Consider the following 17,460-nt stretch of genomic DNA (forward strand, 5'->3'; position numbering starts at 1 on the left):
ATGTAAACAATTATCAGTTCATCGCATCAGTGATAGAGGTTTTAGACAATCCCACCCATGCGGTTCAATAGCATCTCTGTTTCTATGCTTTCTCTCAGTGCACAGTTATAAATATTAGTTCTATGTTTAAAAAAAAGGTATGCTCAACAGAGAAATGAACTAAATGACATTTTAGCAGATATACAATATACCCTCAAGAGGTTTTGAGAACATATTCATTTAAGTTTCAGATCTTGAAAAAAGCTTTACTTTGCCAATTTAGTGCACTACACAAGTGGTAGTCCTAAACTACAAAACAACAAACTGTGTATGGAAACTTAAATTCCTACTTTTAATTTTGATTTTAAAAAACTGTCCTTAAATAAAAGTTATGCTGAACTTCCCTGAAGCTGCCTCAGTACAACCTAATCTTAATCAATATAAGCACGTGTGATTACACTCACACACTTGCATATAGAGTACACTTTTAAACTATGCTTTTATATTCAACATCCTCATGTTCACATGGAGGCTCTGGCTCTTGCCAGTTGCCAGGGTAAGCTGCAGAGCGGATGTAGCTGAAGTAGACTTGAGGCTCATATGTGGTTAAAAACATGAAACATTGACTTCCTCAGCATAACCAATGGTGACAGTACAGCGCTGATTCACAAATGACAAACACCTTTGTAACACACACCACTTGCACACACTTGCATTACATTGCAGGCAGATGCAGATTACATGCCATGAGGTTTTGTGCAACGCATGCAGAAAAAAATGCACCAAATCAGAGCAACACAAGTTGAACCTGAATTGTCAGAACAGCTAAACAGCACTCACTCAAACAGAGCACTGTCAATAACTTCTCAATGAGTCAGATTTAGACTGGTGGATTAGAGGGGCAACGACAGGAGTCTAAATTGATCTTCTGGCTCTGGATAGGTGTCCTAAGCCCAGGTGGCGACCCAATTAAGAAAAGCCACCAGTGAGATCAGCTTTTTAAACAGGCTATTAATACAGGTGTATGGCTAATCTTAGGAATGGCCAGTAAAAACAGCTAAGTTGTCACTAAGCTTGACCCAAGACGACCGGGTGGGAGCAGAGCACACAAGCACGCAGACACAAACACATATGATTTATTTTGACCAAGCAGCCCCACTGCCATCCCTCTTCAATAACATTTCCACTAAAACAGAAGCGCGGCACTCTGTGAAAACCATGACCTAAAGGTCAGAGAGTATGCCTAAATAATACCTGTCTCAGCTGAAGACTGCCTCAACATTTTAACAACCGATCTTTCCCAGATTTTATTCTGACAATGAAGCAAACAACTGCACTGGCCATCTAAATACTCCTATGAGAATACATCTTCACAGAATGCCACCTCCATTAATGTAGGTTAAAGGAAAAAGGACAAAGTGTGAACGAGGAAGAATGGAGTTTCGTAAGACTCAAAGTGAGTTACATGCCATGATAGTTCCTCTATTTTGTTCTGCTAACCGTTTTCTCATTAATTCATAGTAGTGAAACTGACATTTGTCTTCCTATTGTGTGCCTATGCACAAGCCCTACATACTAGTTAACCTATTTTCACCTTACAGTAAATAGATACAGTTAAGTCACATCTATAGCTAGTTATGACATGGTGTACTCCTACTTTAGAAACATAAAATGTTTCCGAAGCGCAAACTAAAAACAACATTTTGTCAAACACACAACACAAAAGGAAAAACAATATTACTATCATTATAAAAAATAATATTGCCTGTCTATTGTAACCTAAATTCTTCTGAAGATAGATTGCAATGTATTTCACTTTTCCCCATTAAAATGAAGCAATGCCATAGTGGCAAATTAAATCCTAACCATGATCAATCAACTCAAAAACCAACACAGAGAGGGTGGTACAGCAGTGGATGTAAACTAATGGGTGTGTGTTGAAAGTGAGAGTAATCAAATTTGTTCCATCATATGTAACACCCTGCTCTTTACAAGTAAACGTGTTTTGTGGGAATCAGTACAGCTTGTGTAATTTAAATCTCTAAATCTAACCAATGGCTGAAAACCTGAGATACACATCTTGGACTTGAGTAATTTGACAAAAAAAACCACAATTACACATTCAAACAGGCGAACAGACTCTTGGCAGGTACTTCACTGGACCAGCCCAGCCTGTGAATGAGGATGAGGAAACTGGCTTGTGAGGCATTTGACTCTGAAGCCACTGTTTCCCGAGCTAGACTGTTATTAGATGCATGACTATCTTATAAGAACTAGTAGCCTGAGAAAGCGATTGTTTGGCGCTGCATGCAAGACAACTAACCCACTCACATAGGTGGTTTAATAGTTAATGTAGCGGCAAATGATGACACATGGTAGTTCAGATGTTTCTTCATCACTACCTCCACATGCAGGTCAGATTCAGAGACATGTCGATTGAGACTGTGTGTGTTTTGACAGGAGCTGAACTCAAATCGTCACTCATCAGTCAGCATATCACTCGATTGGCACTACTGAGTTAATAAGTTATAGTTAATGTCACCGGGTTATCGTTGGTGTTTGACGGTAGGTGTCTTCAGTAGCTAGTGACCATGAGATGTTATTTGATATGCGTTAAACCTTTGTGTTGTCGCTGAAATGTATGTTATTATCTAACTTTAGGTGAGTTACCTGACCGCCAGGTGCCCGCAGTGACTAACTGAATAGGTTAGCGACGATGGACTCAAGTGCTTGGTAGTAGCTAGCCTGCTTTGCCACCAACGTTAACTTAGCTTACCGGGAAGACCAAGTCTACAACAAAAAAAACAAAAAAAACTCCCGTGTTTTAAAAACGTAACCATTTCTAATTCTCATAAAAACACCCGATTTGGTCGAACATCTCAGCTGACGGTCGTGAGGCGCCGCTCGATGAATGAAATCATTCACAACAAGCTATTAGCCGCTGCTAGCATGCCAGGCTAACTTGACGTTAACCAGCAGACCGACCAGATGAACTGGCTGTCTCTGCCTCCACACCGTCGACCGCCGATGGCACGCCGCGCCCCTCCGGCTTCCCCTCTCACAGCTCGCTGGTTCAACCTAGCTCTCCCCCAGCCCGCGTCCGCCGTGAGAGGCGCAAAAACACCGGCCCCGCCTGTCAAACTTACATATTTTACCCCGCAGACTCTGTAAAATCCGAATCCTCGCGTCGTCCTCTTCCGCCATGGTCAGAGCTGACTGTTGTCGCGGCTCCGGTGCTTTCAGCGCTGGGTTATCATATCCGTTTATGAATGCAGGCAGAGCGGAGAAGAGACAGCCCCACTGCTGCGTCACGTCAGGTCTCGCACACGCTGAACGTCAAGCTGCCTCAAAAGTCGAGCGCCTCGCCTCGGCTGGAAATTAAATCTGGAGACAGTAGGAGAATTACAGGGGATCTGAGGTGTCTATGGACATATACTTTTAACGTGTGGAGCTATTTTTTTAGATATATATAGATATATATAACGTACTTGGGTGAGACAAATTTCTTGATTTGCCAAAGACGAATTAATTAAAACTAATCATTGTTTTTTTTTTTTTTATCGATTCATCGTTTTGTCTAAAATGCTAGAGAAAAATGTAAAAAAAAAAAAAAAAAATGCACCAGAGTCATGGGTGACCTGCTCATTTGTTCTGTTTAATCTGACCGACAGCCTAAAAGATATTTAATTTACCATTATGTGTGAAAAAGAAAAGCATCATTTGATTATCACAAATACTGCTGATTGATTTTCTGTTGAATTGATGAGTGGTCTAATTGCTGCTGCTCCAATTAAAATATCTTCACTTTGAATAATCTTCAAAGCTTGAAAACCTTAGGATTTATCATTAAAAAAAAATGACATGATTATGTCTGCAAATACACAAATACACAAATTCACACCTATTGTTTGTCTAGCATACATCTAAAAAGTTAGCATGTAATGAATAGCCAATTGTGATATCAACTAGAGTTGCAAATTGAAGTGGCTCTTAAACTAGAGTAAAAGTTAAATAAAACACAGCAGTGTAAGAATAGCTGTGGTATTATGCTACTAATAAAAGATATCAGGATCCATAGCAAATATTTGAAACATGTTCCTTCACATTTGTGTAAAGAACATCCTGTAATGCTTTGCTCTCTTTGGCATTTTTTCATTAAACAGAGGACATATGATAATGGTTGTGTATTATCTGACTTAACAGCATTTACCATAACACTGAAATGAACTAAAACGAAAGTCAATGTGGGATTTCCTAATCATTGTGTCCATACTGTAAATGCTTTTTTCAGTTATCAGTTTAATTTGCATGAGCGGTACAAAGCTGCAGACATTTTGTACACTTTTTCTATATAACATTACAAGATTTAGAAAGATTATTCATTCATTTTAATCTGTATTAAAATCTTACTTCAAAAATGATGACGGAGATACTGTGTTCTCTCACTCTCTTAAAGGTGAAATTGCCTTTGGTTGGGTGAAATACAGGTCTGATCCTCATCACTGATGGGAGCCTGAGAGGGCGGTCAGGTATGCATCATAACCAATCACCAATTTCTATGTAGGATTTTAGTCTCCTGTTAATTTAGCACACACTAGTTCACAATACTGTTTATACTGTTTTATCTAATTACTTTGATAATATGTGATAAATGATCACCCTTTCTTAAATGACAGATTACATCAGGATAGGGTGTGTGTTGTTGAGCAGTGCCTTATACCACAAAGTTATAATCCATCTGTTACATCACAAGGCCAGTCAGAAGCAAAGAATTTAGAAACATCTGGAAATTGTGTTTTGAGGCCCAACTCTAAATACAGATGCAGGTTGTGAGCAAGAAAAAGGGAATGAACCTCGCAGAAGGGCCACAGGTCCCCAAATGATCAGGAGGAGCAGATAACTTAAATACATTTAGGGTTTCTGTAACTATGACCTTACCATCAGTATGAGAGTATCATACTCTTATCAGTCAGTATGACGTGTTGGTCAGTTCTCAATGAATCCTGTGAATTGATAGTCAGGCATTTGTCATATCTCTAACTAGGCTTAAAGAGGACAGGATGTAACTGTTTAGAATATCAATAACATTTATTTAAATAGATTTACATGTTTTGTACATATTAAACACACAAAAGTAGTAACTCAATGGTGCAATGTGTTACTTAGAAATTAGCAGTATATCAATGTTGTTTAGAAGTGAAGTGGGATTATCAAAGTATTTGACCAACAGATTAGCATAGTCAGACTATAAAGTGCAACTCACCATGCCCAGTTAACTGAACGGGAGATTCAGAAATGTGACAGTCATAAAATTCATACTGTTTTGCCCAGACATATTTTAAAAAGTGAATATGTCACTACACTAGGCAGTTTTTCAGTTGTCCAACACATTCTACCCCTGTTCTGAAACTGCACACTGTGAAAAAAATGTCACCAACATTCATTTCTTTTCTTGAGGTTACAGTTCATGTTACTGAGTCTGCATATGCATAGACAATGGACAAAGTGCAGTCAAAAAATATCTTCTACAAAGGTGAAAAATCACTCAGTTGTTGAGTTTAGGAGGGAAGCAATTACAGCCCACACTGATATCAGATCCTCATGTTTGGTGATGTCTATTCAAAACATTTTATTGAGTTCAGTGGCAAATACAACAATACAAATATTACATCTCTTTTATGTCCCTTGTTAAATTTCATTCACTTTCTCTTTTACCTACAGTTGGTTGCTGTCCTTCAACAATCTTTAGAAAAATGGTTCCTCTTTGCAGACCCATTTCTCTGGCTTGTGTATAGAAATCTGGGTACCTTTAGTCTCAGAGTCATTTTTCTGAAACAGTTTACAGGACGTCTCATGATCATTGTGACTGTTTGTTCTTGGCCCCATCAAAATATCCTTGTTGCTATCACTGTCTCTGTCTCGCACTTGTTTTTTTGAGATGAGATGCATGGAATGCAGTGCATTGATCCTTTTTTTCACCATTTTATGTTTCATCTTTGTGGATGTCAGGGAAAACAGTGGGTCAATGCAGGGTGATAATGGGCTTTTAATGTTGGAATATGACATGTCCTGGTATGTAGTCAAAGACATAAAGTCAGCTGTATCCTCGATTTTAGGTTTAATTCTATCTATGGAAAAATGTCCTCCCTCTCCCCTTTCACTTTTTATGTCAGTGCCCCCTTGATTGTCACTGTCTTCTGTTTTGATGGTGTCTTGTTTCTTGTCTTCACTTAGGTATTTAGAGCATGGTGTGACGTTGTCAAAATTATATTCCTCATCATTTGTCTCTTGATGTTTCTTCTCATGGCTTCTCTTGGTGGCAAGGTAGAGGAAACGCTGGGGACAGAAGGAGCAGCGATATTTCTTTTCTGGGTTGGGGCTCCGAGGTGTATTGTCAAAGCAGGAGCCATTTTCCATACAGCTGTTGCATATGTAATCACCACCGGCAGGTGCTTCACCAGGGGGACCTTGTTTACCACAGGTCCGACAGAAACATGGGTGGGAACCAATAACGTGAGCTCTCAGACCGGTCTCTGTGATGAAAGAGCTGTCACAGATGTCACAGTTGTAGGTGGCCCTCGGGCTGCTGTTCCTGGTCAGGCTACGTTTCACCTCTGCACAACCAACTGAGATGTTCTCTTCTGCCAGCCAACTACTTCTGTCAAGGTGGGCCTCAGTGGCAGTGTCTTTATCTACAGGTGTTCCAGGGTAATGGTGGAACAAAGCTTTTCTGTGCTTGAATCTCAGCTTCTTCCTTTTCTTTTTAGCTTTGTAAGAATAGTAGGGACGCCAAAGCTTATCAGCTGTGTCACAGTCATTGGGATCATCGTACGTCTCTGGCTCTTTGGTGGCAGTGACTTCAGGTCTGAGGCGGAGCCTGGGGCTCTCTGAGCTTTCCCTTGTTGGAGGACAATGACTTGGGCTCTCCTCCTCCCTCAGTTCTCTGACTCTCCTTTTCTTTCTGGGGAAAAGCTTGGACCCTTTGATTCTGCGGCGGATGATGGCTTCATTGCCTATTTTCACTGTTATCTGACAAAGTGGCATGGCATCACCATCCACAGATGGACCTGGGCATGCAGGTTTGGCAATATATGTTTCTGTCTTTGCCCCTACCATTTTATCACGCACTGAATTCTCAGTGCTTGACTGAAGTATCTCCTTGGTCATATCCTCAACTCTTTTCGCAGAAGCTGATAGTTCACCTAACTTTTTAACAGTGTTTAAAGAGTTTAAGAATGGCACATTATGACTGATGTACTCTGAGTTCATTAGCACGGGAGTATCATCTTTGTAACCCTCTGTATCGGGTTGCAAAGAGAAGGTACTTTTGTAGTTAATGAAAGGTGAATCTCTATTCTCAGCCTCTTTTCTTGTGCCTCTCTGAATTTCTAATTCACTGCTCAGACTTTCATCAATATCTTGGTCACATGGCTTTTCAAAGGTAATGCGAGGCATGACAGGAGCCATCGTCTTCGTTGTTGCCATGAATGTCAGAGGGAATGACACAGTATCAGGCTGGCTGATCAGACCATTCTCTTCAAATGGAGGGATTAGAGAGTTGCTGTCTAGTGGAGCTTGGTCACCTCTTTCAACACTCTCTGAATATGTCTGACTGTACGTCTTGTATTGTCTCTTTCTAAACTTCATAGGCAGTAGCCTGTAGAGCTTGATTGGGTAAACACTGGCTTTCAGTCCACCATTGGCAGATTTTTTCTTTACAGCTAGACTGGGATCGATGCCATGAAAAGACTTCTGATGGTTCTTTAAGATATAGTATGTCATGAATGTCTCCAGGCAGAAAATGCACTGATAGCGACGTTCACCTGTGTGCCATATTTCATGCTTTGTACGGTACTCTGCCAAAGCAAACACTTTATTGCAATAATGACAGGGATAGGCCCTCTGCCAGGAATGTACATTCTCATGCCGCTTCAGACTAGATAGGGTAACATAGACCCGTTTACACACACTACAGTTGTATCTCCTCTGACTGCCACCTGGCCTCACTGTCCTCTCCTCCTGTGGCTCTGATTGGTCCACATGAAGGGGCTCTGGGGAGTAAGGGGTGGAGTGGTCAGCAGAAGGAAGCTGTGTCACGATGCTCTCTATATTCGACGTGTCATCTGAATGGAGGTCCACCTCTTTGGCTGGTATGTCAGTAGAATCTAGTGTAGGTGGATCTCTTACAGCCTTAGGACAGACCTGCTCGTGGTTGCGCAGTCGCTTGAGGTGTATGAACTTTCTGTGACAAAACTTGCAAAACAAATGACTGACAAAACGCTTTTTATGTACTTCTGAGTGAACGGTGAGAAGAGCTTTATTTGTGAATATCTCAGGACAGTGCTCACATCCATAGATTGAGATGCTGTCTTCTGTGTGAGGGGAAAGGGTTGGTGGACCTAACTCCGTTTGAACATTGTCAGTGGCTGCTGGTAGCCCTAGGTCTACACTCTTTTGTGTTTCTACCCCTGAAAAAAGTGGAGGTGGTGTCATGACTGCTACAGCAGTAACACCATCAGCTAATGTGGATGTTACTGTATTTGGTTTGTCTGTTTGTTGTTCTGCTGGTGCTGGAAATATTGTTCTACCCACAATGCCTCTCAGCCTGTGGCGCTTTTTAAGTGGGCCTGTGTTCTTGTAAATGAGCTGCTTTGGCTGTGATATTGCTGGCTTACAGACCGTCTTGTCCAACTGACTGCTGTCTTTGCTTTCAGTAGATTTGCTTACTGCATATGAGTGCTCTGAGAGGGCATGGGTGGTCTCATCATTCCCATTGAGGCAGGATGTTGTTGGGCAACTTGCTGGGAGCTGTCCCACATCTGGCGACTGCCTTTCCCCACTAGTTTGAAGCAGAGGGGTGAAAGGATTGTTCCCAGGACACACTTCAGTGATAGAGAAGGCATTGGTGATGCGTGGCCCGCTGGCACTGTCTATCTCTTCAGGTCTGGGAGCTTCTTTCTTTGTTTTTTTAGACACTGGTGCCGAACTGGAGTCTGCTGATTTAACACATTCGTCCTGTTTCTCTTGTTCTGCAAGCTTCTCCAAAAAAGGAATTCCAAGTCTTTTTCCAGCTGCCACTAGTCCCCCTGTGTCCTCTACACAAGGCGATGTCACCTTTGAGCAGTAGATGAAGTTGAGGACACTGGCAAACACCTCTGACTTTAGATCCATCAGCTCCAGCACTTGGCTTGAGCTCCATGTCTCAGGAGTTGTCAGAGCGTTCCTGAAGTACCCACTGCAGGCTGCCAGGATGTTCTTGTGGGCTTGAAACTTAACATCCTCCACCACAATGGTAACATCACAGAAGAGGCCCTGTGATCGCTGCTCATTGAGCTTGCTAAGCACGGTGTGAGGGTGAGCACTATCCATCAGATTCTGAGTACATGGGGACACCACTGTCATCTAAAAAACAAAAGAAGAAATTACACCAGATTATTACAAAATCAAGGATCTGACTGTTTTGATATTGTTAAAAAGATAAAGAAGATTGGTGTGTACATTTTGTATTTGAAAAATAATTTTGCTCTTCCGGTGTTTGAACACTAGATGGCAGTAATGTCCTGACATATGGCAGGGGAGCTTTAGTCTTGGAAGTCTGGTCATCGGTTGCGGTAACCCAAGCCGTGATATCAAGTAATGAAGACATCCTGTTTCATTAACAAAAACCCTGCATGAAGTTTAAATCTTTAAGTCTGACTATGGGGCCATTAAATTATAATATGTTGTATAGTGGATGCTTTTATTGAACTAACTCAGTATTGTGTTCATTTGTGTTGTGCCACTATCATGAGGCTCTTACGTGCTTTTGTTTTTCCTTTCCATATTCTTGTCTCTCTTTTGTAGAAGAGATCCTTAATCTCGGTGTACCATAAATAAAAGCTCAATGAGATGTTTTGAGGAATAGCTTTATATTGAGGGTAGTGTTTCAGATCCCAGCTGTAAGAAAATATGCAGGAGGGAGAGTGTCCCTTAAACTGCTGTCAACAGGCCTTTGAGCGTGCCATTGAATTCTGAAGTTCAGCTGCTTAGTGGTCTACAGTTAACTCTAGAAAATGGCTAAATGAGGGAGCATCGTTAAGCTTTTTAGAAAGACCGTGATAATGCATTTTTAGTCAAAGGATGTGAGTCTTGGATACAGCGACCTAATGTCTGATGCTGAACGTTGCTTCCCACTAATTTCCTATTTGTCTTCCATTTTTTTTCTATGTGGATAAACTTTGTTTTTCACAAATGGAACTTGAATGTCATGAACAACTGAAGTTAATTAAGCACTAATCTCAAGACAAAGTAATGAAACTCATCTTTCTGACAACAGTACCCTAAATGCAAGGGAAATCAAAGTCTGCACGTGGTAAAATATGCTGCGACTCACTCATTTTATTTCTCGTCATCATTATTATGAATGATAATTGAGTTTGGTTGGTAATCATCGCTGTGCTACCACAGGTCTGCACTAGGTCTGGTTTAGTTGTCATGACAGTCCTTCAAAATATGAAAATGCATATAGTTATGCTCTGATGAGTCATATGTTCCCCTCTTCAATTGTCTGTCAGTTGGCAATGGCGGCATCTTTTCACTTGTGTCAAACACAGTTGTTGTCAACTCTAACAACGGGAAAGAGTTAATTAATATCTTACAATGGAAATGGCAGCCAGGAAGGGCCATTGTAAGGTAGAAACATAAACAGCCAAACTAGCTGCACTGTATGCTGCATGCTGTTTATTCAGGCCAAAGACAGGGATTGACGCAGTTTTTTTTTATACTGACAAATCAGTATGTGTGGATTCGTTTGATTTTGACAGTAAACTAGAATAATCTGCTATCTGCGACTCTTAGAGGAAGGTAAATTCATTCATTCTCACGTTGAAAGAGGATGTATCACCCAGCATGATGTTCTATCTGTGGCCAACTCATATCATAGTCAGTGTGGTTTGAGTCTATACTGAGTCATTTAGCATGTCTTTGGTAGCATACTGACTGTACCTGCTAAAACACACTCAGCCTGCTCTTGTAAATGATGAATCATCACATCTGCATCAGTGGTGTTTAAACGTCCAACTTAAGCTTAAGTCATACAGTGTTTGTGCATTTTACCATGAGACCATGACTTTCTGTCTCCAGAGATGTTTTGGCTAAGTGCCACTCAGGAGGCAATGCTACTATTTTTAGTGCCTCTCTGTTGTAAATTTGTTCTTTGCTCTACATGCTTACTGTCCGTAGTGGAAAACAGAGCAGTAGAGTTTAGTTTGTTGTGATCCACATTTAGTTTCTGCAAATTGTACTGTGAAGTCTCAAGTTACATTGAATTCAAACTGATATCTAATTTTGTTTTGCTCATTTTTGTCTTGGGCATTGTGCACCATTTGGAATATATATTTTTTTTAAATTTGATTTTTATTTATTTTAAATTTGCTTTCAATTTTGTGTCCGTGCAATAAAAACAATATGGCCGCCATTCTATAAAGCCTCTCAGACGGCTCAAAACACAACCAGCCTCCCGCCCTCTTTCTCAGACGGGCCTCCGTTGTCATGGCAACATGCTATGGCGCAGCACTTATTGGGATTCAGCTGGATGGCAAGTGACTGTATTAGCTGTCCGGGCATTCGGCGCTGTCTGAGAACCTGCAACACATAGCAGTCTACAGAGCAATCGAGGTTTGCCTTTGTCTCTGCTTGAATATACTTTATGTGTGTGTATTGGTCTGTGTGTCTTTGTCTGCTGCAGAAATGCTACCCAAAGGACTTTCTCATGTGATAACAGCAAGTGATGTGCCACAGCTTTTATACTAGTTTCTCAGTTTCTGCTATTTACAGAAACAGTTTCATCTTTTCTTCTAGGTTGCTATTTTACTTTAACACTTTCATTTTTCACAATTTGTACCAACTGTTTTGGTTCATTGCCACCACATGCTGAGCGGAAATTTTGAATTTGTCATCAGTGCTTCTGATTTTGCCACACCCAACCATACTTTCTCTTCAAAGCTCATGTGAAATTATTTTTTACATCTCAACCTGTAAAATAAAAAACCCACATACTAACCACAAACCAAATAACGGTAGTGTATACAGACAGTCAAACAAAGAGCGAAATATCAAAGCAAAAGCTGTTTCATGCACCCCAGCATACTTCCGCAAAAACAGGTTATAAATTGAGGGAAACCATGCAAAACATACCTTAGTGAATCAGAGAAAATGATGCAGGGTGAACAGGAAACAGTGTCATGCAGTATCCCTTTTGAACAGCCCTCTATATAGACCACTATACATGAAAAACAGTTTCGTGAGAGCAAGGCGAAAGTAGTTTTCTGTCTATGATGGTCGCTGAACAGCGGTGTTGTCAGAAGCAGAGCTTTTTCTGACGTCTTTCTTCCTCTCCCTCCCTCTCTGTGTGCAGATGACTCCAGCTCCAACGTCCTTCGCCTCTATCCATGCAGCCCAGGTCCTGGGCTAGATCTACCCTGCCCTCCTCTGACTGTCCCTCTTCTGTCCTGCATCAGCTATAGGAGTAACTCACAGTTTATACAGCATAGCTAATCCGGAGTATGGGTCTGCCTTTGTGTTAGCTGCTCAACTGAAGCGTTCGCACTGTACCCACTGAGCAGGAAACGGCAACTTTTATTAAGCATGGCAGAGGGCTGTGAGAGAGCGGAGAGATGCTGGGTGCTACATCACACATCAGCTCAGTACTCGATGCTACAGTCAGGGAAAATGCTCAGCTGCATTGCTGGTAGCAGCATAGAGTGAGAGGTCCTCACATGCCGTATTAAATCTCCTCTGCACAGCACCAGCTAAATCCTGATGCACCTCGATGATGACCAAAAGGAAAAATGTCTTTTGCACAAAAACAAAGTAATGTGAAACAAAATCATCCGTAGCCTTCATAGAAACAACATGCACCTTGAATGCATAATGCTATACCATCTGTTTCATGCTTGTGCACTCAGTCTCTGTCTGTGCAGCAGTATATTACACCAAAGCCCTTCGTCCGTGCTTACGCAGTCACTGTGGTTAGGTAATGCAGAGCCCGAGAGAAGATGGCAGTGGCTACTGTCCTATTGTGTATCACAGCAGTCACAAGGCAGATGTTCATTGATGCTTTTTCTCACAGTTGCAGTGATCGTGCAAGCTAAACGCAAGGCTGGGGGAATAAGAGAGTCCTGCTATCAGCGGGGACTCTGAGTATACCTATATAGAGGCTGCTGATTGATGCAAAAGCAGCAGATGCGTCAGCACTGCAGACGAGGGGGAGGGGAGGAAGCTGAACCCGACATGGCACTGTGAGCCTCTCGCTAGCATCAGAGGACGGAAGCAGCTCTTTTATTTACATAAGTGAGTCTAGAGTCCTGTGGCTATGAAGGCTTCTCTTCATGCTGGCTGAAACCCACTTTAAACTAGTTTCAAAGCCACTTCACAGTTGACTTCAAAAGACAAAGTAGCAGGTATCATATCATTATGCATGCACTCATTGCCCTAAAGGAAAAGAAACGTGCTATTCATGTAGTGTTCGTGCTTTTGTTTTGATGATCTTAGCTGCGGCATTGTCCTGTTTGTGTTTTGTCTGTCATATTGTTGTAGTTTCATGATAACACAATTAACTGCAGACTCAGTATCTTATTTTTTGGCGCGGTGAGCAAGACCTGCTTCCTTTAAGACACCTACATTAGCCTGGGGAGCAGCCAGTGTACCAGCCTTTCGGATAATTAAGTTTTCACCCTTTCCTATTGTCTGCCTCACCAGAGCATATCAGTGTGAGAACCAAAATCAATGAAATGAGTTTGGCATTCAGGTGGTAAAGGTTTCTGACCTTCTTCACAGTTTTTGGATGGTATGGTGAACTACATTTTACTCAGCACTCTTGAATTTTCCAACATCCTCCACAGATCCTTTTCCATCTCTAAAGGCCCACCCCTCAATTTTATCACCATGTAAATCACAAATGAGCCCTTTGCGTAGCATCATCTTAACTGTCAGTCAATTTGAGCATGGCTGCAGGTCCCAATCGTTTGTTTTGACTGATCTTTGTAAGGTTTCTGAAATCTTTTAAAAGTTCAAAAGTCAAAAAGTTTCAAAAGATGCTCTAGGGTTATTGAAAGTCGATTCTATTTGGCATGTCGTTTTTGAGAAACAAATAATTTAATAAGAAATCTTGACTTCCACCCGCATGTAAACATTGCATTTCATAAACAGTAAAAGCATCCAACATGTGCAGACAATTGGTCTGGCACAAAAAATTTTGTTTTGCAGGAACTGTGGTGTCACATCAACAATGTAGTAATAGATGCCATGAAGGCATTTCTTGCAGTAAAGTCCCATATTGAGAATAAAAAATAAATACATGTTTTCAGAGATTAGCAATACCAACTATGGGCATAAACCACATTGTTTAAAAGTAAGGAATTAGACCAATTAAAGGATCATTGCCAAGGAATCAGTGATACATATGTTTCTAATATATACATATGTTGAATTTTTGTATTAGTTGCTGCTGTCTTTGTTAGTGGAGGCGGACATACATGTGACACCACTGTCTGCAGATGTCACCAGGGTCACTCCCCCCAGAGTGGCAAACATGCACTATTCAGTATCTGCCAATATGCTTTCATACAGAAAAATAGAGGAAAACACTGGTTAAGTTGTAAAGAATTGTTCTGAACAGAACAGAACTAACTTAGAAATAAGTTTTCAGACTGCCAAAGGCTAACAAGAAGAGAGACAACATAAAGCAGTTCTTTCTCAGCTCATTTTTTTGTTAATTAAATTTAATGAAGTAAAGATTTTAAAAAGCTGTTCAATGACAAGAATATCCTTTGAAGACCTTGTGATTTTGATCAAACTGATAAATGCTGCTTAAAACAGAACAAGACATCAACTAGCCTTTAGGTGTTGAGTGACATATTCTGTAGAAATCTCAACTTAAACCTCAACCTCAATTTCTGACCACATATCAGCATCCATCAACCTCTGCGCACCCAATACATAATACGTATCATCGCTAATTCTGATGGCCTTTACCTTTTCAGGATATTTATTTTCTTCCTGGTATCACAGCTCTGTCCATTCATAGCAGCCACCTGTTGGTTTGGTTGGCCACTCGGTGGCGGTGAGGGGGATAGTGTCACGTGAAAAAGTGGTTTCATTGCCACTTCTGTTACTGGAGCCAGAAAATCTAAATTTGAGGCCTTGGGGGGGTTTAGCTGGAGCTGAAGTAGGATGAGTATGAAACAAGTACCACAGCTGACAGTACTGTCAATCAAAAATAACAGAATTCTAGTTCTCAACTTCACAGCTAAGACACACATTCATAGAAGTCAAATTATGAAATAATGACTTCCCATGGACAAAAATCTGTTGACATTATATTTAAAGAGAGAAATTAAAGGGTTCTTTTGTTGACTGGAATATATTTGGGCTTTTTCTCTGAGCCAGAGGCTAAGTTCCAGGTCAAGAAGATCATTGGTATTTAAAGACAATATATAGATTTTTTTGTCTTGTGTATTTTTAGTTTGTGTCTCCATTTCAGCTCTTTCTTAGTTACTTCAGTGACTTGAAATGACTGCAGGTTTTGTTGGTGGGCAGACTAATAGTTTTATTCAGTTTTAATTAATTGCTTCTTTGTGTGATCCAGTCCATCTCATAGCCTTCTTATTGTCCTTTTAATGTAAAAGTAATAATACTAATATGTATGTACAATATGCACTGTATGCCTTGTGAATGCATGTAGGCTGAAATATATTTGCGGTGAGCCAATAAAGTTACAGTTTTTAATCATTTTAACTACAGAACATTGCACCAGAGTGAACAATCTTTAATCATTGCACCATTTTAACTGCAGAGGCCATATTTAATATTTTACTATACCACGCAAAACTCACTATGCAGTTCACAGGATTGGGAATCATTATTTATGATTAAAAAAAGAATTGGAAAATGTATGATCACTATAAATTCACATTCAAAATAGATCTCAAGCTAAAAATCTGAAATCAAAACTGAAAATGGAAAAGGTCAATTGCCCTTAAAGCGCTTCCATATCACTCCGAGTAGTGGATCATTTGATGTATTTCTTAAGCATCACTTTTTCATCTACACTTGATATCACAGCTTGGTTGTGTTCAAAACCCCAGGACAAAATATATAGGTCTTACGCCTCCGATGTTCTGTAAGCTCGGCTGTGGCCTGTAGGGACGCTGATCAGCAGGGAAGCACAGACCGCAGTACAAGGCTGAGTAGGCCTCATCCTCATTCTCAAAGCATTCACACTTTTAGCATACAGTCACTCATCTCTGGTAGCACTTATGTTGCTGCCATAACAAGCACTCATACTTTGAGTTGCCTACCAAAAATGTTTCTGTGCAGAAGGTCTTGCTGGGCCTGTCTCTGCCGTTGTGGAAGTTTCTTCAATGTTTCCTTAGGAGGAGTAAAGCAGAGTGACTACCCGGCTCCCGTTCTCCCTTCGGCCTAGATCAGGCCTTTCCCATCTTCCTTCTTCACTGTTGTCTGTTCTAGCAGAGGTTCCCTGTTCCTGCTGTGTATATTTGCCTTCTGGAGGCTGCTGCCACTGCTGCGTCACTCCCGCTGCATCACTGACCCACAAAGAGGAGCTGAGAAGGAGGGGTGGCGTGGTGAATGTGTGGAGGCAAGGGATAAGCAGAAAACAACCGGCACTGCTCTGCACTGCTCCACCAAACAAATGGATGAAGCTTCCGCTCTGCCTCAGTTTGGGGCCTGGTTGCTGCTGTGGTATTCAGGAAGTGGGTCTGGGAGACAGATCCTTTATTGTTACGTAATGAATATTTTTTCTCCTAGACCAGACTCAGCTGAGGAGGCAGTATCCAGTGTTCAGAGGCTAATAATAGGCCATAGTACCTACCCGTCCGGGTTGTATGCGGTCAGGTCAGATCGCTCCAACTCCAAGTTATCATCTGGACAGAAGAATATTTAATGTTGAGGGGAGCTTCGTCATTTTAGGAAAGTGACCAGCATTTTAATGTGCAGTAAAACGACACATTTCTTTTCCCTGTCCCTTAACACACACCAATGGAACACCTTATGTTTTTTGTTCCTATTTTGAAACAATAACATTGGTTTAGTGCGTGGCTGTTTTTGTTGGCATTTATTGTACCATATGTTGTATCTGATCCACTGAGGTACCTGTTAGAAAAAAATGTGCATACCTTTGTCTTACGTTACTGTAGCTTGCTTGTACAGGTTTCAGGTGAGGTAGGAGCGGTGTGGAAGATGCCTTTGCAGACGTATTTTTACAAGGTTTCAGTCCAGGATAAGTGTGTTGTAGCCTTTAGGCCTGGATGTGGTAACCAGAATTACAGCACTTGTTTTGCACACGTTACCCAAGGGTTTATTTGCTTGATACTCCTCCTCCCATCATCTGACTCTAGTTTTCTTTACCATGTTGCTCCCTCTGCTGGCTGCACAAGTTAACAAACCATAGAGAACATACACAAACCCTGGTTATTTGTATGC

At 41.1% G+C, this 17,460-nt stretch overlaps 2 protein-coding genes and 1 long non-coding RNA gene across 6 annotated transcripts in view; 1 reads left to right on the forward strand and 2 right to left on the reverse strand.

Annotated features, from left to right (window-relative positions):
• Positions 1-3,256, reverse strand: part of rasa2 (RAS p21 protein activator 2) — a 29,534-nt gene extending 26,278 nt beyond the window's left edge. Inside the window, exon 1 of the mRNA XM_071497082.1 lies at positions 3,126-3,256. Within this exon, the coding sequence (XP_071353183.1) occupies positions 3,126-3,183 (58 nt within the window). The 5' untranslated portion in view covers positions 3,184-3,256. The remainder of the gene's footprint in view (positions 1-3,125) is intronic.
• LOC139632248 (uncharacterized) lies at positions 1,821-16,317 on the forward strand. Of its 2 annotated transcripts, none has more exons than XR_011693527.1 (3): positions 1,821-2,544; positions 4,436-4,508; positions 12,374-16,317. It is a non-coding gene; the product is annotated as an uncharacterized lncRNA (long non-coding RNA). The 2 variants fall into 2 exon arrangements; XR_011693528.1 differs by lacking the exon at positions 1,821-2,544 and adding an exon at positions 3,344-3,471.
• On the reverse strand, positions 5,049-17,293 carry zbtb38 (zinc finger and BTB domain containing 38). 3 transcript variants are annotated; one of them, XM_071497081.1, is made up of 2 exons: positions 17,154-17,293; positions 5,049-9,381 (listed from the first exon to the last, which is right to left on the reverse strand). In XM_071497081.1, exon 2 carries the CDS (start codon positions 9,379-9,381, stop codon positions 5,725-5,727), a length of 3,657 nt encoding a protein of 1,218 aa, XP_071353182.1. In that variant the 5' UTR covers positions 17,154-17,293; the 3' UTR covers positions 5,049-5,724. The 3 variants fall into 3 exon arrangements, with proteins under 3 accessions (XP_071353182.1, XP_071353180.1, XP_071353181.1); XM_071497079.1 differs by lacking the exon at positions 17,154-17,293 and adding an exon at positions 16,317-16,455; XM_071497080.1 differs by lacking the exon at positions 17,154-17,293 and adding an exon at positions 12,154-12,380.
• Positions 17,294-17,460: the final 167 nt, after the last annotated feature.

This window comes from Trachinotus anak, unplaced genomic scaffold (genome assembly GCF_046630095.1).
Source record: "Trachinotus anak isolate AG129_WGS33_773 ecotype Australia unplaced genomic scaffold, CSIRO_AGI_Tana_v1 ptg000014l, whole genome shotgun sequence".
Classification (NCBI taxonomy): Eukaryota; Metazoa; Chordata; class Actinopteri; order Carangiformes; family Carangidae; genus Trachinotus; species Trachinotus anak.

Bases quoted from the DNA above. Each gene is read 5' to 3' on its own strand.
- zbtb38 (XM_071497081.1), bottom strand. From the start codon at position 9,381: ATGACAGTGGTGTCCCCATGTACTCAGAATCTGATGGATAGTGCTCAC.